This window comes from Aquila chrysaetos, chromosome 6 (genome assembly GCF_900496995.4).
Source record: "Aquila chrysaetos chrysaetos chromosome 6, bAquChr1.4, whole genome shotgun sequence".
In the NCBI taxonomy this organism is placed as follows: Eukaryota; Metazoa; Chordata; class Aves; order Accipitriformes; family Accipitridae; genus Aquila; species Aquila chrysaetos.
The window spans coordinates 37,608,185-37,631,817 of NC_044009.1; the positions used below are offsets into that span (position 1 = coordinate 37,608,185).

The 23,633-nt window shown below is 45.5% G+C and overlaps 1 protein-coding gene across 20 annotated transcripts in view; it reads left to right on the plus strand.

Annotated features, from left to right (window-relative positions):
- BIN1 (bridging integrator 1) overlaps positions 1-23,633 on the plus strand; it is a 105,192-nt gene that overhangs the window by 25,701 nt on the left and 55,858 nt on the right. For all 20 annotated transcript variants that reach the window (XM_030017521.2, XM_030017523.2, XM_030017529.2 and 17 more), the window contains exon 2: positions 18,992-19,072. In XM_030017521.2, coding sequence (XP_029873381.1) covers positions 18,992-19,072 — 81 coding nt within the window. The remainder of the gene's footprint in view (positions 1-18,991; positions 19,073-23,633) is intronic.

Below are 23,633 nucleotides of genomic sequence, written 5' to 3' on the forward strand. Positions count from 1 at the left end.
AAAGGAGTATGACCCCCTTCTCCTTAGGGCTAACTTGCTGCAAGGCTCTCTGAGTGGCTGGGACATGAGTGTCCATATTGCTGCAGAGTGAGTCTGGGACTAGAGATGTATTAGCAGGTTCCTTGGTCCGACTTCTTAAGTAGATTCCGTACTTGAATCCTTCTTGGTCCACCCAGTGTAGTGCAAGGTGTCTATTGCATATAAATTTTAACATGTTGAATGTGAAATGAAATGTAAGAGGCTGTCAGTGCTCTTAGATATGGGGAGGGGCTTCTCTGGTTCATGCACTGTTTCTGTGCTTGAGAGTTTTGGGTGATGTTTTATGGCTGGCAGCTCCTGTGGTCTGTGTCCTAGGCAGGAAGCATGCTTATACGCCAGCTTTCAGGTAGTCTGAAAAGCTGGTTCATCTGCAGTGAGACAGCTTTGTAGTAGCCAGTGGGCCAGATGATGCACAGTCATCTGTTTGGCATGGTAAATTATGAAGGTTTGTAGTCATGAAAACATACTTTTCTCCTGTACTGCAGAGCAAAGAGGGTTTACAGCCTGTATGACCTCAGCTGATTGGATAGAAACAGTCGGATCCACCTTGAATCTCTTGATTTACCCTAGTATACACATGCCAAATTAAAACCTATGTGACTTAAGCTATGTAAGGTGGAATTTCAAGGCACTGGCTTTTGGTACTGCAAAGGGAATTTAGAAAAAGTTCGTGAAATACTGAAATCTTGGCATCAAAGACAGATTTAGTCACTGGAGATAAAGGTATCCTTCTGGTAGTGCTCTCACAGCCCATGTTGAGTAACAGAGGGGACTTCACTCAGCTGTGGAGACGGTGGTGATATCATCAAGGGTGGGCAACAGTGAATGGGCATGACATCTACTAAACAGCAGTGATGTGGTTAAAGAGTCTTGCTGTGATCCAGAGACTGAGCTTGAGTTTTACCTAGATTTGCTCTTGCCTGCCTCCTGGTAACCCTTTGCCAACAAGCTCATGGACAAGAACAAATAAAAACAACTAGATGCAGTTCTGGCCTTCCTTTTCCCATGAGTGCTACTAGCTATAGAATAAGTGTGCTTTAACCACAGAAGGTCAGCAAGGCCTTTAGGCTCTGGACAGACATCTGATTTTATTGTTAGCCTGTATAACAAGATTAGCACCAAATTACTCATAGAACAAGTGGTCTTTAATCTTCTGTAACTGGGTTGGTATGAAGGCATTTGCATTATCATGACAGAATGTGGCTGAAAACTTTGACAAAATCAGGTCTTCAGTGACAAGTGTTTTCTGTAGCAACTCTCAACTTTAATCAAAACTAAACTTTGAATGATTGGTGTGTTTTTTTTATTTTTTTAACAAAAAGCTGAAAATTCCCATAGCGAACCCATGGTAAGGATTTTGTCGTTGAAGTTTTTGGTGGGAGAAAAAGCGATGCTTTCTCCTTGGCTCTGTGGTGAACCCAGAGGTGGTCCTGAACTTCCTGATTGAGGGGGCAATGGACATCACCGCTGAAGCTAAAAGTTATACCAGATTTTGTTGTGGAGGGCAAGTTACTTTCTGACTCCTGCACTGTTTTCACTTGTGTATTTACAGGTTGCAAGCTGCTAACGATTGCTCCAGCATGAACTAGTGTTCATAGTATTAATAAGCTGGTGAATCTCCATAATAAATGAAATCTATGCTGAATAAAGAGTATGTGTTACAGCACAGACATTTCCATTTCTCTTAACCGCTTCTATGATCATGGCTGGCCTTTATGCCACAAGTATGGAGGGCACAGCAGTTTGCTCCCGTAGTAGGAGCAGGCTAGGATTCAGATCAGAATACCGTTATTTTTGTCTCCATTTCAAGCTTCCTGTAAACAACACAACTGGCACAGTCAAAGGAATAAAATCAGAGCCACCCTGCAAATATTGGTTTATATGTCATTTTGAAAATGTTTTGGAGTTTTCCTTATGCTGAAGGGAAGCTAATCCTTTTTGGGGGTTTTTTGTTGTTGTTTTAATGAGAAACATTAACCTATGTAAATACCAGGGGGCTTTAGCTTATCAAGTAGTGTGATGGGATGGGAAAGGGAGTTGTATTTTAAAAGTGGAGATCCTAGCTTGTTAATAGAAATGTGACCGGAGTTAATGATTTCTGACAAGGTAACTTATCCTTGTAACTTTACATCTCTCCCTTCTTATTATCTGGCTGCGATAAGTTTACGGTTCTGCATTGTAACAGCTCAAGACGTTCATAAAGGACTTGGATTTGCGTAATTTTTGCAGGAGGGAACAGAGAAGCCTAGACTCTGATCCTTGAATTTTCAAGAGGCCCCTTGAATCATTTCTGAAAATGTGCTAAGGGTGAAGTCAGTTGTGCAGGAAGGGTGAGAACTGTGTGCTTGACTCTTTGCAGGAGCTGGGACCACTTATAACTGTGGCACTACTTCTGTGTACCAGTTGTATAATAATAGTGTGTGAAGATGGTGAACAGAAGATCACAGAGCAAGAGGGAGGCCAGGAGAGAGTAGTTGGGTGGGATCACTTGAGCACATGGGTGTCTTAGCAGCCTTTATGATTCTGGCTGATATTTGTTTCAGTCTTATGATGACAGAGGAGGATTGAAGGAATAACTATGATATCTGTAGACATGCAGGTGCTTTTTAGTGGATGATCTTCAGATATTGGATAAACAGAAAGATGATTAGTACTCTGGTGGGCAAGTAGTGCTCAGGTGCTGGTGGCTGTAGTTTCAGTGATATGCATGCCTACGGACCAGGGAGTGGGATATACTGCCTCTCCTTTAGGTACTGCCCAACTTTGCTCCATGCAGAAAGCCAAAAATCACGTCTGCTTTTCAGCTACTCTGCTTTTTTTGCTAGGGACTGTTTCTGCCCTGCCTTAAAAGGTTTGTGTTGGAAATTTTAAGTGTGTAATGTATAACAAGACCTCCCCTTCTCTACACCCTTTCATGTCTGAGGTGCAAACAGGAGTGAGTGGGCTGGGTTTTGTCCACAAGCACTGCCACAAACCTGGAATCATTCATCTAAAAGCAATGGGGTTTGCTCCCAGATCACTGAGAAACCACCTGTTTCCCAAAGAATCTTACATTCTCAGAGAGCCCTTTTGAGAGATGAAAGACTGTGGGTGCAAGGCTGCCTCTCTCTCACTCCGTAATAGGATGTGACTGGGGTGGTGAAAAGCAAATGCTGGCTCTTTGTGGCACACACCTGAGCGATGATGCAGGTGAGCTGAGCACAGGCTAAGCTTGGTCTGCTTGTGTGTGCTGTTCTGCAGACCAGAGGCAGCACATCGATTTGTATATAAAATGTTTTTGTTTTCCACAAGTGATGCAGGTCCACTTACAATTTCAAGCTTTTCCAAGTGAGGCTGTAACATCAAGTGGTGGCATGTGGAGCAGGGCCTTGGGAGAGCTGCAGGTTGCTGACAGTTCCCCTGGTTATTAATGGCCACAGCAAGGGCTCGCAGGCTCTGAGAATAGACCCTGCATTTGCTTTAGAAGAGACAGCTGACAATGGTGTTTGATACAGCAGTATGTCTCTGCCTGACTTTTGACTGACAGTAACACAAATGTGCTCTCCTCCCAGCCATGGCTTAAACCTGGTGACATTTACAGCAGAGCTAACTTCTCCAGTCTAAGTTTAGATGGTGATTTTTGTCTTTTTCTGCATATGTGTGCTTAATAAGATAAAAAAGCAGGAGATGGCTTCCGCAAATAAAAATGGAACAGGATTTTCAAACCACAGCAGAATGTGAAAGAGGGAGATGTTAAACCTGCATGGATTTTTCATGGACTGGTTGCTGTGGATCCTTGTTCAAGATATCTGAGTGTTGAAGGGTTATTACCTACTTTGGCACTTTTAGTTTGCTCTCATGAAATATGTGGTAAATATCTCAACTATGGGGCCATCTGTTTGATGGGGTGGTTTTGGTTTTTTGGGGCAAGCTGCACTTGGAATTGGCTGGTAGCCTTAGCCCCACCTGTGCTCAGCTAATGACATATATTGTGAGTGTATGTCCATAAGCCATTTGGAAATAGCATGTGATCTTAGCTGACTGCTGAGACTTCATTTCTTGCCATGCATCCATATTACTCTTTCAAAAGCTTCTGTTAATGACCCCCCTTGCAAGAGAAGAATCCTCTTCCCGCCCACCAGCAGACAAGCCCAGGAGGACAGAGCTGGCAATGTGCTTCTCAGCCATGCCTTGAAGGATGAGCACTGTCAGGGAAGCCTGTCCTATTTGATCCTCAAACAAGTAGTGCTGAAGCACAGTGCAAATGAGAGAGTAGATCTTTGTCCAGTGACGGCTGAGCCAGAGGTGTGCTGAGCTTATGCATAACTTTACGCTGTTAAATGATGGTTGAGTGGGAGCAGCTTTTGGTCACTACCACTTAGAAGCCTACTTCAGATGAATGACCTAAAGGGGAATTGTTTTGTTTCCCATTACAGACCTTTGGTAAGCCTTCATTCTTGCAGAAACATGACTTTCTTCTCCAAGGCCTGGTCTGGCAGCAGGTCATAAAACCCAAATAGAAATAACTGCCTTTTAGACTTGGCCCTGAGGGCTAGACACTCTATATCCTTCACTAGATGCATGAAGGATTTGCGCCTATGTTCCCCTGGCATTACGATGAAAAAGGGACTATGAAAGCTGGTGGAACTCAACCCTTCGTGAACATCATGAGCAACTTATTGGCCATGTGTTTCTAGAGAGTTGACCTGTGACTTCAGACAGTGCTAACGGAGCTACTTAGGCAGAAAGGTCTGATGGCAAGTAGTGTCCAGAGAGGCCGTTTGCATAAACCAGACGAACCCATTTCAGAACAATGCTAGCGTTTAGAAAAGTGGTTTCACCCGTCTGTTATAGGGAAGGAAATCTCCTGGGTTTGGCTCCCTTTTCATCTAAAATGAAGGTGCAACTGTATGATCAGGGCAGAGAGACTTGATTGCATTGACCCCTTCAGAACTGCTCCATCATGTCAGCAGTCCACATGTCTTTGCATCAGCCTTACCTCGCTTCTGAGTTCCTTGTGAAGAACAATTGGCTACCTGTGATGCGTTGGAAAAGATTTGCTGGAAAGGGTTTTCTTTTAACATTCCTTTTCCTCTGTGTTTCTACTTCCCTCACTCCCTGCTCTTAATGTTTGCAAAACTACACTTATATAAGCAGTGCTAGCAGTGTTTTACACTGTCACTTGATATTTGTCAAGTGAGCTGCATCTTTTGTCTGCAGGAGACTTGGGGATTTTCAGTCCTGTGTGCTCTGCAACCCTTCTGCCCTTTGCTAAGCCAGACACGTGGTCCAGATTCATTCTCGTTAGTGTGATAATGCATTAGTACTGCAGCAGTCCTGAAGGGTAAAACCCCAGGGTTGGGATCCCACTGTAATCAAACAAATCTGGAACAAGAAAGGCCTCTTGCCTTGAGGTTGCATACAATGAGTGATGATGCAAAACAGACCAAGCTTGCAGCTGCTCTGGTGCTGTAATCAGCAATCCTGGTTGCCTGGATTTGGGATTTTCTGGGGCATGGTGTACAGGTGCAGGTGAGAGGGATGAGTCAGTCCATCAGCACTCCTGTGAGTGAAAGGTGCAGAGCTCTGCTGATCTGATGAATCTTATTATTTCAGTAGCTACTTATGGGATAGTACCGAAATCCCTAGGTATTTCATGTGACATCTATAAAGACTTGAGTGCTAGATTGGTACTGCCTTTCTTGGAGGAAGATGGAATGGGAAATTTTTTTTTTCTTTCCACACTCCGTCAGATTAAACAGATGTTTTGAGCCATTTCACAGTAGCCATTTACCTCCCCAATGCTTTCCTTGAAATCTTTGGCAGCAGTTTTAAATGATTACCCCTGTATTGTTTCATGGACCTGTTTTTAATGCTGATGAATGTATGGTGTGTAGCAGGAATAAAAGCAGTCTGAAGATCTTTTAACAGAGCTCTCTCCAATTGCTTTGTAGTGATAAAGTTTCCTCAGTGTGCCTTTTCCTTCCCCTTTGGGAGTGACAGCTCATGTCCACTTGTTCGTAATATATTCAGCATCTGTCGACACCCTTCCAGCCTGGAGCTGAGCAGAGCGCCTTCTTGTCCAAGGCTGGTAACTGAGCTCTGAGACTGCTATCAAAAATAAAAGCTGCTGAGCTTGAATCAGATCTGGTTATCTGAGAATTGGAAACTGTGAAGGACAGAAGGGACTGAGTTGATAATTAGGAGCACTTAACGCTTTGCCTTGGCTGGGAGATCTTGATGTGAAGGTTTGAGAGGAGAGGAAGAACATGAAAAGCCATTTTCCTTGAATTCCTGCATCCTGTACCCTGTTTAAGGATTGGGCAAACAATGCTGCTGCTTTAGCATGTGAAGGAACCCTCTCTCTTCTGCTCCCCTGCCTTTTTAAAAAAGAGAAAAAAAGAAAAGCATCCTGAGGTGCCTCTCTTACTCTGGCCTCACATGCCAAATTCACAGATACAGACACTCAGCAATCCCTGTTGTCTGGTGGAAGTGTGACAGCTTCAGCAGAGCACCCTTTCTGCCCTGTGGCAGAAAGCCCCTGCTGAGCTGGGCTCTCTGGGCTGGCCCTTACACCTTCTGCTGCAAAAGAAAAAGACACTTGAGAAGTCTGGACAGCACTGTGTAGAGGACATAGTTGTGATCAGCTGGGAAGAGGGGGCAGCTGAACTCCTCATGTGGGAACACATACATGACTGCTAACACGGCGATAGCATCCCCTTTCACGCTGCCGGTAAATCTATGCCTGATGTAGGCAGGACAGTGAAGTGTGGAAGAGCCCTGTTCTCCACAAATGGTGATACCAAGCAGTGTGTCATTTGTAGCGTACCTGATATGTGTACGTCAGGTGTCCTTGTGCCCTTCACCTTTGATTTGTGCTTTTGGGAGAAGACAGTGAAGCATTCTAGATCTGACCTTTGAAGTGATGAAAGCATTTGCTGCCAGGCCAACCAAGTTAGTCTTTCCATGCTAACTTCCCTCTGAAGATCTCCAAGTTCAGTGTCCATCTGGCTGGTAGCTAATAGGGCAAACCTGCCTGCTGTGGTGGTGTTCACAGTAGTAGCTGTTGGAAGGAGAGGGCTTGTGCTTGGCAACCTGTTCTTATACTCTGAAGAAAATCTGGGGACTGGTTGTATGACTTAAAAAACCTGCTGCTTTGTTCAGAAATGTCTTTTCACTGTTGACCACTGAGAGGGTGTTACTGTAGGGCCTCTTGTAAAAGCAGGCTTCTACATTGCCAGTTTTAACAGTCCTTGCAAGCATATTTTGGACTTTTCCTAGGACAGCTAATAAAAAAATACTGGACATACTATTGTTAGGGGAGCAATTCTATTTGTGAATTTTTCTTTAAAAAAAAAAAATTACTTATGTAACATTTTAGGTGGAACAATGTGCTTGTGGTGTAACTTTTAAATACATCCCAGGGATATTAGGAAGATCTGAGTTTGGGGTTTGTATTGTTTTTCTGTTTGATCCCCCCCCCCCCCCCCCCTTTAAAACTTGGCTGGATCCATTCAAAAGTACTATGAACAAGGTTTTTTTCACTTAGTGCTATCTGAAGTGAAGGGAAGGGAGTGCATATAAAGCTTGCCTGTTTCTTCAAAGATCTTGTTATTTGTAGGCTTTTTGCCAAAGCTGATGCCACAAAAAATTGACTGAGCCCCTGGGCTTTGTGTACACTTGAATGTCATCTTTATCTCTTTCCTTAATGAGTCTGTACAAGGCTGGAATTAGCAAAGATTAGCTGCACAGTACTTTCTGTGCCTTTTAGTTTCAGAACTGATTTGTGGAACAAGTCCCACTGCTGTTTTGTGGAAAGCCAAGAATCAACTCATCAAACTTGCTGAAATTTAGATATTGTAGCCCAGTTGCGTGGGAAGTAGCAGTGAACCTTTGGAATAAGGTAAAGGACTATGAACATTTTTTTAAAGCATCTCTGTACTGGCTGGGTATCTGTACTGCACACATTAAACTATCTGGAGGCCAGCATGCTGTGAATCCTATATAAGAGGTATAGAATAAACCATCTGTTAGTTCAGGTTCCTGATGATGTCCTGGGAACTTGGAGAAAGTACTGAAAAGAAGAGGACTAGATCAGTAAATGACCTTTCTGCATCAAAGCAAAAAAATACCCATAAAATGCCAAATGCTACCCAGCTCCTTTAACCTGTATTTATTGGAATAAAGGCAAATTTCAGAAGTTTCTGTGCATTATGCATGTTTTCACAGCTCAGATGCTTCTAATATATAATGCAAAACTGTTCATAAAGTAGCAGCAGGAAGCTGCAGGGGTGTTGCAGTGGGTAGTTGGCCACTGGAGTCATGACAGGTAGGTGATAGGTTTAACCTTGGTTTCCTGCCTACTTGTGTAATGCTTGCCAAATGGCATTGGATATGAGGTACTTGTATGGTCAAAGATGGGAGGATAAAAAGGACTGTCTTGTAGTAGCCTGAGAGATATTCCTGCTGTAAGTATGAAGTTTTCGGAGAGAGGTGAGATAGAAGCTGTTGGCTTGTTGCTCTTGGAGTGCTCCAGGCAGTGTGGTAGATTAAAGAAGCAATGGAGTACTCAAGCCTACACCTAGGATAGAAAAGGATCATGGAAATCAGTCAGCAGACAGCTATTTCAGAACCACCCTAATTCCCGACAAAAACCCAGTTCTCTAGTGGGCACTAGCTAAAATGCGAGTTGCATCCGTGTCTTGTTTTTCATTTGTAAATGCACAAGCCTTGGACACGTGATTACCTGTGCTCAGACCTGTAGGCAAGTGGACTCTCAGGCTTCCCATAAGTAGTTCAGAGTTACATGCAAAGAGAGGAAAAACAAGACATTTGGAGGCTGGAGATTTTGGGGTTCTCAGTCGGTTTTTAACTTACTGTTTTCAATATATGACTGCTTATTTCTAGATCATGAGGACTTGCCTGGTTCTGCCTTCTTTTGGAGGATTTGTCTTTCTAAAACCTGGCTGGATAAGTTCTGAAGGCTGGCTGGATAAAATAAATAGAAACACTTTGGATGTTGTTGGTATTGTTCTGTGTAACCTGCTGGAATATTACGGCTTTGCCTTCCATAACACTTTGCATAACCTTTCATGTCTTCAACAGTGTTAATCAATGCTGACAAGCCTTCAATGCAGCTGGTATAGTCTGTGGACAGACTAAACTCATATGATACTATGTGCACAAGTGAGATTCTACAGGTCTCTGGACTGTCTCTTCTCTAGTGTCTTCTGTTAGCAGCCACCTACAGAGGTTCAGATTGTTGGTTAGGGTCCTCAAGTCTTGGTGAGTTGTACAGAAATGTACATGTGTGAATATATGCACGTTTAGAAAACTTGAACAACATGGGCACCTGTGCAGTGACCAACTCTTGCAGCGTGCAGCATTTTGCCTTAAGAAAGGGGAGGGGAGAGTGCCTACATCCAGAACCTCAGCTCCGATCTTTGATGTTTGGAGCAGTTACACTTTACTGTCTGAACAATGTGACTTGAGCTTGCAAAAAGCTGCCTGTCCCATATGCAACATTTGGAAAGGCTACATAGGCAGAATGTTGTAAATTTTGGTGGTGAAGGAGAGACCTCCAACCTGGGCAAGTATCTAAGAACAGGGTTTCTGGAATTACTCTCCTGACTTGGGGAAGCAGGAAATGGAATGAAGCTGGCAAAATTATTCTCTCCATCCTCTGAAGTCATCATACTTGACTTCTGAATAAGGAAATACCAACTTTTGGAGGAAAATACTCTGCTCAGGAGGTGGTGGTCCTCAACAGACTCCTTTTTCGAAGAGGGAGGGATTTTGCAAAGAAGTTTGTGCCAGCCAGGTATGGAGCTTTTAGCCTGTCCTGTTGTGCTGCTTCTTTTCCTTCCTACTTTATTCCTGTAGTTTACTTGTTGACAATATACTATACTTAGAGACAGTGTTAGCAGATCCTGGTAATGAAGGCTTCTCAGAGTGAGTGGCATTAAGGCAGGGAAATGTCAAAGCCCAATTTAGAAAAGTGATTTGATCACAGGGTGGAAATTGAAAACAACGTGCTTAGTACCTCCCTCAGAAAGACCTGAGTACTGTCAGTAGGGTGGGAATGGGCTGGGGGGGGACCTCTTGCAGGTTCTACTCCAGAAAAAAAGAGGCTCTTTATGCTGGTCCTCGGAGATGTCAGCCTTGGTGAGACAGGGAGTGGGGGCAGCAGATATTATTGCAGATGCTGAGGGCAGTAGAAACAGACGAAGAGGTAACCAGGGTAATGAAGATCATCCTGGCCTTTTTCCTAGTGCAGAAGATTAACTGGGGTTCTGGCCCCATGTCCAAGAGGGCTCTTTATCTTGGGCACAGGGCTCTCTACCCATGGGTGTAGCAATTTTGGTTTGCAAAGCAAGACAACAATTCTCCAACAACAGCATGGGAGCCAGCTTCTTGAGCTCCAGGTCCAGGAACAGCCTGAGATCTGCTAGACTCATGGAGGTAGTGTGGGAGGAATGTGAGTCTCTGGACCCTGGGCACCCTTAGCAATTTTGCTACCTCCTGTGTTGTGCCACAAAGCCATTCCTTTAGGCTGTGGGGTGGACGTGGGAGACCGACCGTTGTGCAGAGCTAAAGTACCGAGAGCCTTTTCTCTCCCCTTGCTGTCTGTCCTGGGCTGAACAAGTTTGAGGGTTAAGCCCAGTTCTTCTCATTGTGTTACCTATGGTCTTAGGACACTTGATAATGTTGTACTATGTATAGCGATGTAGTGTTTGATAACCAGTACTATGAATGATGTGAATGCCTTGTTTGATAGCCTGTAACTTGAGAAAAATGTCCCCAAAGGGAGCCAAGCACAGGAGGAAGTATCTTAAGAGTGAAAGATTTCACAAGCTTGCTCCAATTAGTCTTCATAGTGAATATCGTGAAGTAAGGTAAGTACCTTTACAGAACAGAGAATGCAAATACGAAAGTGATATCCTCCCTGTAGGGGTATGGATTAGCATGTTTCTACATGTTTTTGATTTTGAGATGTTTCAGTGCAGCAGCTAGCTGAGTCTGCATCCATTTATGGTGGATACTAGCTGCCTCACCCCATGGGGAGAAACCAAGCACAGTAACTTTGATTTGCTTGAAATCTTGGGTTAAGCACACGGTGCAGTTGGGAATAGGTTGTCCCCATAGGGCCATCGCTACAGGCTTGTACCCTGTAGTTGCTTCAAGGAAGGCCTCTGAGTTTGGAATGAAGATGGCAACTGCTATAGAAGAATCTGCTGCGGCCAAACAATCCTCTTTTCATGCTTCATGGAAAAAGGGGAGTCTTCAGCAGTGTATTCAAGGGAAAATGCTGAAATAAAGCAGGCATTCTTAGATGAGCATGGTGCAACATGCAGCTTCAAAAGTGGGACAGGTCCTTTGTGTACACCCTTCTTGGGGACATTACTCATTACTCATGACTCAGCCTTAAGGATAAGCTGACCATCGTTCCAAGCCACCAGATTTAAAAAAGTCCTGCACCTGCTGTGTTTATTTCTACATCTTGTCTTACACCTGGCATGATCAAAACCAGGGGTATATTCTTAAGATGCTGACTTCAGTCTGGTGAAACTTGTTGCCATGAACTCTGTCTGAGCCCATTATGGGAAAGCAGTTTTCTCCAGGAAATAATTCAGAATGAGAAAGTGAGGCTCCTGTTTTTTCCCTATTGGCTACAGAGTGAGGGAGAAGGATGAGCCTTGTAAGGCAACCCGATGTGTCCATACTGGGTCATGTTAAACTCGAGAGGTGTGTCCTGAAGGTGCAGGTCATGGTGAGGCTGCTCTTTAGTAGCTGTCAGAGGCAGATATTTGAGTTCAGCCTTCAAGGCAATGCAGTGTGACTCTTGCTCCTACAGAAATTTTGCAATATAGTGCCATTTAGGGAAGGTGGCAGTGATGTGTTCCTTTGACAGTAGGCTATGCATGCCATTATTATCTAGTCATGCTTGGATGTATGTTACACTTTTGACTGTGATATGGAGGAAGGAGTAAGGTCTTTCTGTGAAGGATATTTGTTCAGAGACAAAGTAATTCACCTGCTGCTGCTGTCATCTTCAGGATTTGAGAAGACTAGCTTTGGAAGGGCCTTACAAGATCCATCCCCTATATGGAGTAGGATCAGTCTGGCTTAAATCACACGTGAGATGCTTGTCTAACTTTTTTTAAAGTCTTTAATTAGCAAAGAATCTCCATGCAATTTATTCTAAGGATTTAAATTCTTCACTGTTAGCATATTTTGGGGGATATTTTGAGACTTCAACACTGCAATGTAACCAGAAAATTATATTTTTAGTTGTTTGGGTTCCCCCCCCCCCCCCCCCCCCCCAGTCAGGTTGGGGTTTAGGATATGGCTAAGCGTGCAAACTCTGGGGTTTTGAATATGGCTAAGCATGCAAACTCTCACATACTTTAATTAGAGGGACACCTGTGAAAATCAATGTGTCTTGAGCTGAGCACTCAGAGCTACTCATGTCATCTCTCTTTCCCGTTTGCCAGCTGAAGAAGCCAGGGGTAAATTTGGTGACTCTGACACGCTGAACAAACACTCCTCTTTACAGCTGGATGGATGTGACATTGGACATGGCTTTTGCAGGTCATTCAGGAAGTCTCTAACAAAATGCCATATTGAACCGTATTTCCCATCTCTTAGCCCAGTGACAGAGGCAATGTCCTGTCTTTGCAGGATCTATTGAACCTTGTTAGCAAGTAAGAAGCAAACAAGAACTGCTCTGTCTGCATCAAGCACGACATTGCCCTTTCCCATCTTCCAGTGATCCGAGGCTCTTGCTGATTGCTCAGCCATGGGAATAATTTTTTCAATTTAAAATGAAGCGTTAATATGTTTGGAGTTTCTTCCTCTCCACCCCCATCCTCCTTTGTCCAGTTGTTTCAAAGAAAGACTTAATTGTGCCAGGCTTGCATGAGGAAAGCCAGGCTGTCCCCAAAACCATCCTAGAGGCAGGCATGGAGGGCAGGAGGACATGCCCTGCTCCCAGGGGAGGGTCGGAGGGGGAGCAGGACTCCCACTGCCCCTTTTGCTTTTCTCCCTGAGTCTGGGTGCAAAACCCAAATTATTTCATGAGCACAAATCTACTTCATTGAGCAAGTCACATTTCATTTGGGTAGAGAAGAAACCAGGCTTAAAAAAGCTTATGAAGTTTCCTTTGTTTCTACCTTATTAAGTTACATGGCTTTGTGCTTTCCATCTGACTTGGATACTATTTTCTTCTCCCCCTCTTCCAAGTATAATGTCTTCCATGGAAGAATAGGCAGCGGCTGGAGATCAAAGATTTATTTGTTCTGTTGCTAGTTGACCCATTGGCACATGCCAATTTGTTGCAATTCAAAATTAGTCACAGTGTTTACTGGCTCTGTGCCCAGTTGGTAGTTGGAGATTATGCACTGGAGTTGGCAGATACAGCAGAAGTCAGAAGCATCGTTTATGAGGGGTGGAGAGGTCAGGAGATGGAGTGATTTAGGAGCATTGGGCCCATATTGGTAAGATGTAACTGCAGCTCCTTCTCTGATGCAGTGGGGAGTAAGATGTGGACCTGCAGGGCTCAAGTTCTCTGACTGTGGACATAATGACTCCCCCTTCATCAGCGCTAGACCACCCTAAATTCAGATGTTTCTGATGCAGATTTAGCTTGTTTTGGGATCCACAAGCTGCATTTATTTTTTGCTTTCCTACTCATCGCTTGCATTCTCTAAACTGGTCTTTGGCCTGGGTGACCCATATGCCATGGAAAGTAGAGTTTTATTAGGTTACTGGTTCACATAATGGGTCTACATGGGGTTAGCTGAGAATATTTGGGTTTTCAAGGCTTTTGTTTTGGTATTGGTATTTCAGAAGAGAGCGAGGGAAGGTGCTGAGTGAGAACTGTGGATGTATTAAGCAGCTGGTGTATATTTCTCTATTAGAAAGCATAAATCTGAATCTGTTACAGTTGCTTTTTAGAGCAAAGCAGAACTGCATTTTAGTTGGTCTGATACTGCTTCTTGATGCTAGCTGCTGTTGTACTGCCGGCAAGGGTTTGTCCTTAATGGTGATTGCTGTTCTGTGTCAGTGTGTTTGGTGGTCACAGGGCTGATCTCCAGATCTCCATTTCTTTCATGCCTGGTGCTCAAAGCAGAGCATGGGAGACCTTGTGCTAAGTAGTGCTGGGGTTTGTCCTTCAGGAATGCTTCCTCTTATGCACCTGAAAAAAAGACGGTAAACTGCAGCTGGTTAAGATGCTTCCTTTTGAGTCCTACAAAGCTGTGGTGTTTAGGTAATGCTCAGTCATCCTGTGAATCTTATGGTCTTGCATTTGAGAAAAACCTGCAGCTTGGATTTCCCTAAGCAAACTTTCCATTTTGCTGGGACAAGTTGCTGTTTTTAAAGGCTATTTCATGACCATTGCTAGCAGAATGCCAGATTTCTGGTACAGAGGATTTCCAGATTTCTCTGTCACTTCTTCTGTGTTATCTCACTTCTCAAAGTATAGCAATTCAAAGCTTACTGCAAATAGTTCTGCCTGCAACAGCAGATTACAAATACATCAATGATATGAGAGGAATGTGATAATTTACTTATTTGTTAATAGCATGTTGCCTCCTAGGATCTTAAAGTGCTTTTAAAACTTCAGTGAAACTCTGAGTCTCCTTGTTCCTTGTTGCTTTTATTCAAATGCAGGGAAAACTGAGGCTCCATGGGTGGAATTTGGCTCTGTTTGGAAATGCTGCAGTTGATGGTCAGGTGCCTGTGGTCCTAGTTTGAGAAACACAGAGCACCTGCAGATCTAGCTAATTGTTGGAAGAAACCTGGTTTCTGAGCAACACTGGAAAATGGTGTCCAGTGCGTGAGGCCGAAAACATTGGCTGGGATGACATTCCCATCCTGTCATAGTGAATCTGTGGTGAGCCAAGACTGAAAACCACAGCAACGCTGGAGCCCCCTCTGAAATCCATCCCACAAGGTGTTTTGTGGGATTCATACAAAGTATTCCCTCCTTCACCCTAGCTTGCACCATCTTGAAATGGTCCCTATCCTTATGCAGGGCCAGGACTTCTCAGGTCAAGGGCAGACCAAGGAGCCTAGCTGTGGTTGCCTCTTAATCTTTTAAATGCCAGATCCATGCCTGCTGCCTGGTGTGGTTTGCCTGCAGACAGCAGCTGACAGATCACACCATCTCTGATCCGCCCTGAGATTTGGGAGCTGTGGTGGGGTCCCGACTCCTACCCTGGTAAATCTGCTCCATTAATAGCTACCAAAGAGCCTGAAGTTTCCATCCGAACTTTATCTGGCTTTGCAGTGAGCTGGAGGATTAAAGACTGTCGCAGGGGAAGGGAGGGAGCAGCCGTGGCTCACCCGGAATAGCCTGACCTATGACGGCACGTACCAGCCTGGGGAGGGGAGTTGTCCTGTGAGCTCAGGGGTTATTAACAGTGAACACAGACATGCCTGCAGTCAGCAGCACACCCAGGGCCATCTGCTCCATCCCTGGCTGGTTTAGGGGGTCCAGAGGGACTTGTTAGTACAGCTTGCCTGTATGTCTCTTTGATGGAAGAGCTGGGAGCAGGCTTGAGGACCAGCCTTATGAAGCCATTGTTTTATGCTGCTCAAATGACTTGGGGTTTGACCTTTGGGCTGTTTGTATGGGGTAGATCTGTTTTTGAGGGAGAGTGGTATGAGAAGATAACCCCTGCCCTGCTGCAGCCCAGGGCTGTTGTCTCTTTGCTGTGTCATAGCAAGTAATAAAGGGATCAGGGGGCTGTATGTATGGCTGGGACTTGCCTATAGGGCCAGCAGGTGTGGGGCAGAAGCCTTCAGTACCAGATGGTGGAATAGTGTAGGAAGCAAGAGCAGTGTTTTTGGTGTAGCCAGGGATTCACTTCTCACAGCCTTTCTCTTGTAACTGGTTTTGTTTCCCTTGCCTTGTTCTTCTGCTGGTGTCCCCGAGTCTTCTGTTTCACCTGCCCCATGTCATCACTGTGGAAAAATGCCGGGTTTCTTCTTACTTCCTCCCCCCTCATTCAGAGCTGCTCCTCAGCTGAGTATTGCTGTTGCACCAGGAGTTTTTTTCCTTAGAGATAGGCTGTGAGTTAGGGCCCTTTCCAGTGCCCAGCGTTTTGCAGGACTTGTGCAGAGCACCTCAGCGTAGTGGAACAAGATCTTCCCAGCTGGCTGGATGACCCCAGACTCAGTGTGCATGTCCCCCAAGGAGCAGTGGAACTGCAGATTAATTTATTGGACATGTGGGAAGCAGGCGCGTGGCTGCTGCAATGAATAGTCTGTGGGTGCTGCTCAGTGTTTTACACCAGGAAGTACTGAGGCTGTTCTAAACCTTTGACCCTGGCGACATACTCCAGATTCCTCCCAATTAAATGGTCTCCTTCCCTCCCCTCCAGGCCTGAAAGCATCATGTCTGCTGCCTAGCCAGACAGATGCATTGCTCCATAAAAAGCTCCTTTATATCCCCAATAATTCTATTGATCTGCACTTTGGGAACATCATTCTGCCTTGGAATTTGCAGCTTGTGTACTTTGTTATCAGTGATGGGCACTACTGGTGTGATGGCTCTTTGGACATCTAGGAAGTGACCCAGCAGGTGGGAAATCTGTGCTCCATAGATCTGGTAGCCTAGGGCCTGAACGCAGGGCCTTGAGCAGCATCCTTTCTGGCAGAGGTTCACCATACCACCTGATGAGAAAGATGAGGCCGTACTGAATCCTTCCCTCCTGCTGGCAGGGCAGAGGAATGTGTAGCCTCAGCAGCAGTGTTGCTGTGGCATGTGCTCCTCTTCACTGGAGGAGAAGAGCAAAGGAGGCACCAGTAGCTGGTGTACAGGACTGCCTGTCCAACCAATGTTGCTGCTTCTGCTCTCCAACAAGCTCTTATGTGCCAAGGGTTTAAGAGGAAGAAGGGAATATTCATGCTGTGTCCTGCTGCATAGACAGGTTTACCAGGTATGTTAGGCGCTTGTAGCTGTAGTGTTTGTTGCTGTCACTTGAGCCGTAGGCAAGTTGTGCTTCTAACTCTGGAGGTTTTTGGTTCAGCCCTTGGTCACAAAGAAGGCAGTCTTCATCTGTATGTGTCCTTTCCCCTCCTTTTGCTGACACATGAATACCTCAGATATTCCTGGAGGTCAGGAAATGCTGTTGAACAGAGGGAGAATGAAAACCAGTGATTCCCTCCTAGACATTCAATCCCAGCCTAAATAAGGGACTTATGAGCTGAGTGCTGAATGACCGCACTGATTTATTGTGTCTAGTGCTAAAGTCAGGTATTGTGGTCAGGGGTGAGCTGGGGATATCTGTGCTTATATGGGGGAGAGGGGAACTGAGATTAGCCAAATAGACATAACACAAATGTCCTCCACCTTGGCAGTGTAAAAACATGAGAGTGAGCCAGTAAGTGCATTGGCAGTTGGACTATATGATCATTGTAGGTCCCTTCCAGCAGAAAATATTCTATTCTGTTCTACATCCTGTTGCATGGACCTTCTCAATGCCATTTTGGGGACCAAACATGAAAGTCTGGTCCCTGCCCTGCAGGGGAAAAATCCTCTTTACATTCTCTGAGAAGATCCCCAGGTAGCAAAGGGAGCTGGAGGCTGGTTTTGGTGGCTGTCATGGCTACCTGGCAGTCCGTCAGAGCGGCTGGTCTGGTGACACTTACTAGTGGCCTTCCTGTGGACCTGATGGCTGTAACATGCACCTGCTTTTCCATTTTGACCCCCTCCTCTCCCCAAGAGGAGCTGAACGTGATGGCTCAGATCTGTGGCTAAAGGACTGCTGTGCTCAGCAGAGCAAGAGAGACTTCAGCTTTCCAGGGCTTTCTGCTCCTTGGGCAGTCATGCTCTTGCCAGCCAGTGCTCCTTTGCTTTTTGAGTTGTTCCCTCAGCACCCTTTCTAGCCCACTTCTGGCTCCCCAGAACCTCCTGTGACTGAGGACTGGGTGGGCTTTTCTCTGTTTTTACTGGCCCTGTGAGATGAGGCCTTTTTTTTTTTTTTTTTTTTTCTTTTTTCATAGTTAGGTTTTATTTGTGATTAACAAGGATGTTGTAATCAAGCTTAACCAGCTATAGTTTACATCCTTGTCTCCCTGCTGCTGGAGTTGCTTGGGGCATGACAGCTGCTGTCCTCCTCCACAGCTGCAGTTTGCCCAGCCTTCTTCTGATGGACCTACCTTCCTGCCCAGAAGATGAAATGGTTTGTTCAAAGCCTGGGAGCGATCCACTTAGCTGCATGGAGAGATCGTTAAGAGGGGAGGGTGATAAGGGAAGTAGTCTGATAAGGATTTTTTTTACAGGCTGTGGGGAGGTGTGCTGTGCAGGGAAGTGGTGAGAGGAACAGGACTGTCAGCTGACACTCTCAGACACGACACTTAAAATGAGTGTCACATAGATTCGTGGTGTAAGGTCCCCAGCTGCTCTCAACAGCCAGCTCCTGCTAAGCATGTGCATAGTGAGGAAAGGTGGAAAGAAGTTGGGACTTTAACTTCTCCAGCCACCTTCTCTCTCTAAGGAGGCCTCTGCATGGCTTTCTGTGTTTGACAGTCCAGCTGTTCTGGGAGCAAAAAACCCCACCCGGTCTGGACCAAAGACTAGTGTTAAATCAGGGTAAGTGTAACCACACAATGCAAAGCATATTAAGGAAGTGTGGTTTGTTTCTTGCTGGTCTAGGAGGTAGACAACAGGGTTGCTATTGCCCTGTCTGCTAAAAGCATTAGACCAGGGAAGGACAAACCTCGGTTATGCTTTTCGGTACAGCAACATGTAAGAGGTCTGAGTTCATACTGATTCGTCTGCAAGTCCTTTTTCAAACTATGACTGTGTGGAGAAATATTCCAGAAATTCTGAGCGCAAGAATAAGGGAGACTTTTTAATTTTCCTTCTGTCAGCCTCATGAGCAAAAACTTGTAACTGTTTCTTTGTCTCTGCTTTGCTATATCTGTGTTTGAAGTTTTCTATCTTTCTCCTCTCTTTCTGCAGGTCCTTCAGAAGCTTGGGAAAGCAGATGAAACAAAAGATGAGCAGTTTGAACAGTGCGTGCAGAACTTCAACAAACAGCTGGTAAAATAATTGGCGATATGTAATTACACCTGGCTTTCAGTATTAGCTTCCAGTCATCTGCTGCAATATGCAATTAAAGCCCATTAGATTAAATGATGCCACAGGCCTACTGAAGTGACCCAGAACTCGAGCTGTTCACTTATGAGAAATTACACTGTGTCTTCTAGTGCCCCTATCATGGAGTCAGTGACAGTGTATGCTGAAAAATACTACTTGTTCTAGACCCAAGTTTAGGAAAAGAAATAGCTCAACCAGAACACTTCCTTGAGTTAGCAGCTGCTTTGTAATGTAATTTTTCCTGCTGGGCTGGAAGCACAGATATAAGAACAACATTGTGTCTCTGAAAGATGGGTAGGATGGGAAAGAGATTAGAAATAAAAAATAAAATGGAACAAGGCAGTTTCAGTTTCCGAAGCACAGTGGAGGGCAAAAGAGACAAAGAAAGCAAATGGTGAAAAGGAAATATCCTTCCATGGCTAAGATCTAAATCTAACTTCCTCCACATCCTTGCACAATCACTGTGTCAGGCCTGAGTCATTATTCTTTCACATGTCTGCTTCATCACTGTATTTTAGCACACAAAAATATTTTAACAGTGTAGCAATTTCCCCCCACCCTCCTACTTAAACGGCAGCAGGTTTGTATCTTGAACTGGGTGTGTGGTGGTTTTTTGGTGGGTTGTTTTTGTGGGGTTTTTTGGTTTTTGTTTTTGTTTGGAGTTTTTTTTGTTGGTTTTCTTGTTTGTTTTGTTTGTTTGTTTTGTTTTTTGTTTTTTAATCTGGAGCTTTCAGCCACCCAGAGGAGGGGAAAACATCAGTTAACCCAGGGGATTTGCACACTGGTGCTTGGTGTTAGGGGAAGCGTTGCTTCTGTTTCATGGCACAAAATGTGTGCCACACCAAAGCTCAGGTGGCACTGAAGAAATCTCTTAGCCCCTTTGTGCCCTCACATATTTAGGGCCTTTTTCTGGAGCTGTTAGTGGCAGCTGCATCATGTCTGTTAAGACTCAGCAGATGTGGTTATGCGTCGCAAAACCAGCTGAGAAGGAATTTGCCACAGCTGAATATAATGAAAATCTTTCAGTCTGACTTTGACTTATGTCTAACCAGAGCTGACTGCAGATTCCTGGAGACTAACGCTCATTCTCTTGGCAGCGATAATAGCTGTTGTTCCAGCAGTTCATGCAACATCTCTGTAGCATGTCCACCACTGATATCCTCTTGTACACAAAGGAATACAGTTTGGCTTCTTTCTGACGACATGACATTACCAGGTGTCACCTTTCCATATAATTTTCAATATTGGCAGTCAGGAAATAACCATTTTAAAGGAGAAATACCGAAAAACTCAAATCCAAACTTCTTGATCTGGCTGTCTGGGATGGCTTTTCAATTTCCAAAGCCGTGAGTTCCAGTGGTGCACTGAGAAGTCTGTTAGAGAAGCACTGCCTCTTGTACACGTTACAGCTGAATTTCTTTTCCTGTCTTGCGGTGGTAAACCATGAATTAAATTCTCCAAATAAATTATCAAAGGCGCTGGAGGCTGCTGTGCATTTGCTGCTTGGGGTCTGTTGGTTTTGCTTTGGCCCTCAGTTTCCCTGTTGCTAAAATAAATGCAAACAATGCCTGTTTTACAGGGCAAACCATAAATGTGAGTTAGCTGGATTGTTAGGATATCCAGGGCTCAGGAGTTGCTACGATGCCAGGTAGACTAGGGAAAAAACTTCAGCTATATGTGCATATATACACACTTGTTTTTATATGTGTGTGTATTGGTTTTGTTGGCAAGGTTTTGGTAGCGGGGGGGGTTACAGGGGTGGCTTCTGTAAGAAGTTGCTGGAAGCTTCCCCTGTGTTCGAGAGAGCGCCAATACCAGCCGGCTCTAAGACGGACCCGCCGCCGGCCAAGGCCGAGCCAATCAGCGATAGTGGTAACGCCTCTGTCATAACATTTTTAAGAAGGAAAAAAGTTGCGAGAGGTAGCGGGATTCGGCAGCCGGAGAGAGGAGTGAGAACATGTAAGAGAAACAACCCTGCGGACACCAAGGTCAGTGAAGAAGGAGGGGGAGGAGGTGCTCCAGGCGCCGGAGCAGAGATTCCCCTGCAGCCCGTGGGGAAGACCATGGTGAGGCAGGCTGTCCCCCTGCAGCCCAGGGAGGTCCATGGTGGAGCAGATCTCCACCTGCAGCCCGGGGAGGACCCCACGCCGGAGCAGGTGGGTGCCTGAAGGAGGCTGTGACCCCGTGGGAAGCCCCCACTGGAGCAGGCTCCTGGCAGGACCTGCGGATCTGTGGAGAGAGGAGCCCACGGAGCAGGTTTTCTGGCAGGGCTTGTGACCCCGTGGGGGACCCACGCTGGAGCAGTGTGCTCCTGAAGGACTGCACACCGTGGAAAGGACCCATGCTGGAGCACTTTGTGAAGAACTGCAGCCCGCGGGAAGGGCCCACGTTGGAGAAGTTCGTGGAGGACTGTCTCCCGTGGGTGGGACCCCACGCTGGAGCAGGGAAGAGTGTGATGAGTCCTCCCCCTGAGGAGGATGAAGCGGCAGAAAATAACGTGTGATGAACTGACCGTAAACCCCATTCCCTGTCCCCCTGTGCTGGTGGGGGGGGGTTGGTAGAGAAGCCGGGAGTGAAGTTGTGCCCAGGAAGAAGGGAGGGGTGGAGGGAAGGTGTTCTGAGATTTGGTTTTATTTCTCATTACCCTACTCTGGTTGATTTGTAATAAAGTGAGTTAATTTTCCCCAAGTTTGAGTCTGTTTTGCCCGTGACGGTAAGTGGTGAGTGATCTCTCCTGTCCTTATCTCGACCCACAAGCTCTTTGTTATATTTTCTCTCCCCTGTCCAGTTGAGGAGGGGGAGTGATAGAGCGGCTTTGGTGGGCACCTGGCAACCAGCCAGGGTTAACCCATCACAGTGTGATATGTGTGTGTAGTATAGCTGTGTGTGAGATTTCTATGGCTTTCCTTACTAAGTCTGCTCCATTTGGAAATGTAGTCTGGAGGAAAGCAGATCTTTTGCTGCAGGCTTGTGACATAAAAGCTCTCCTGTGGAACTGGCTGGGGTATGACCAGGCAGTGGCCTTGTTTGCTGTTTGATTAGAGGCTCCACTGGCTCTAATGACTGTGTTGGGCCACTTTAACACATGTTCACATGCATGGGCTGTTGATGAATGGAGAGCAGGTCTAAAAATCACTTAGTCATTTTCAACCAAGGCGTCTTGTGGTTCTCTCAAATGGTGGTTGAGTGGCCATAAGGGAAAGCATTGCACTTCCCAGCTCTCTGTCCATTCAGGTTCATATAAGAGCACCGCTCAGAGGGCTCTGAACTGTAAGAGCTTTTTAGCTCAGACAGATGGATTTCCTGTGTGACAAATGAGCTGGACATAACCATACTTCTGCAGGGCTACAGGCCTCGCTCTGTCTCTTGAAGGCTTGACAAGCAGCACAACAGGCCCCCATATTACTCCCTCATGACAGATTACCTTTGGCAAATAACCTCCCAAAAAGTTCATTCGAAGGCTCCCCCCCTCCTTCCCTTTCCCGGTGTCACTTGTGTTCAGGTACAGGCACAAGGATCTGTCCTGGAAATTCTCCTCGCAAAGCTGGGAGCAAGAGGCCTGCTGCAGAGTTGCAACACAGCCCCTGCCAGAGGCGTGCTAGGCTTTGGCTTCTCTTCCCCTGCATTTGAAATACTCACTGGAGAGACAGAGTGGGAGGCTGGTGGCAGCCCTTACACCTGGCACTGTGTTGTGTTTCTGCCTGGCAGAGCGGCTGGCTTTTGATAACTTTCGTGAGATGTCACTGGTGTGGAAGTTCTGGGTTGGTTTACAGTGTTTCACACCAAATGCATGAGATGCAAGCTGCTGCTGGCATGGGCTGCATCCATCTCTACCCGTACCCCACGGTGTTCGGCCCAGCCTCAGTGTGCAAGGCAGGCAGTGTGGACTTAATCCTTGCTCTTGCAGCATAGGTTTGGCTGTGGACCGTTACAGTCAGTAGCTCAGAGACTTTCTTTCCAGGCAAGAACCCTTCACGCTCCGCAGTTTCCACTTCAGCCCTATGTAGCAAAACAAGTTTAACAGCTTGCCTGTTATCCTAGGATGGGAGCTTTTCACCAGTTGTTCATGCTTTGTGTTTTAACGGCTCTGAAGTTTTGCTGAGTGGGGGCTTATCTGGAGCTGTTGTTTCAATGCTTCCCCCTCCCCCTTCCTTTATAATTCCACAGTCTGCTCTTCCAGCCCTATATTAATCTAATCTGGAACAGGACATTACCTGCCCCTCTCAGGTGTAGAACATCACTCCTGATAATAAAATTCCTTCTCATTGGAACTGCAAAACCAGGGAGGTTTTGTAAAGAAGGGGTTGCAGACTAATATTGATGAAAGAATTTATTCTGAAGATTGGGGAAAAAAGGGGTTTGGGAAACCTGTCTACTACCAAGAAACAGCTCTACAGAAAATCACATACTTAGCTAGGGCTCAGTGAAAGGTATTGTGAGTAACAACCCCCCAACCAAACAAGAAAGTACAAAAAGATACCAAATTATTATCAATTAATATGTA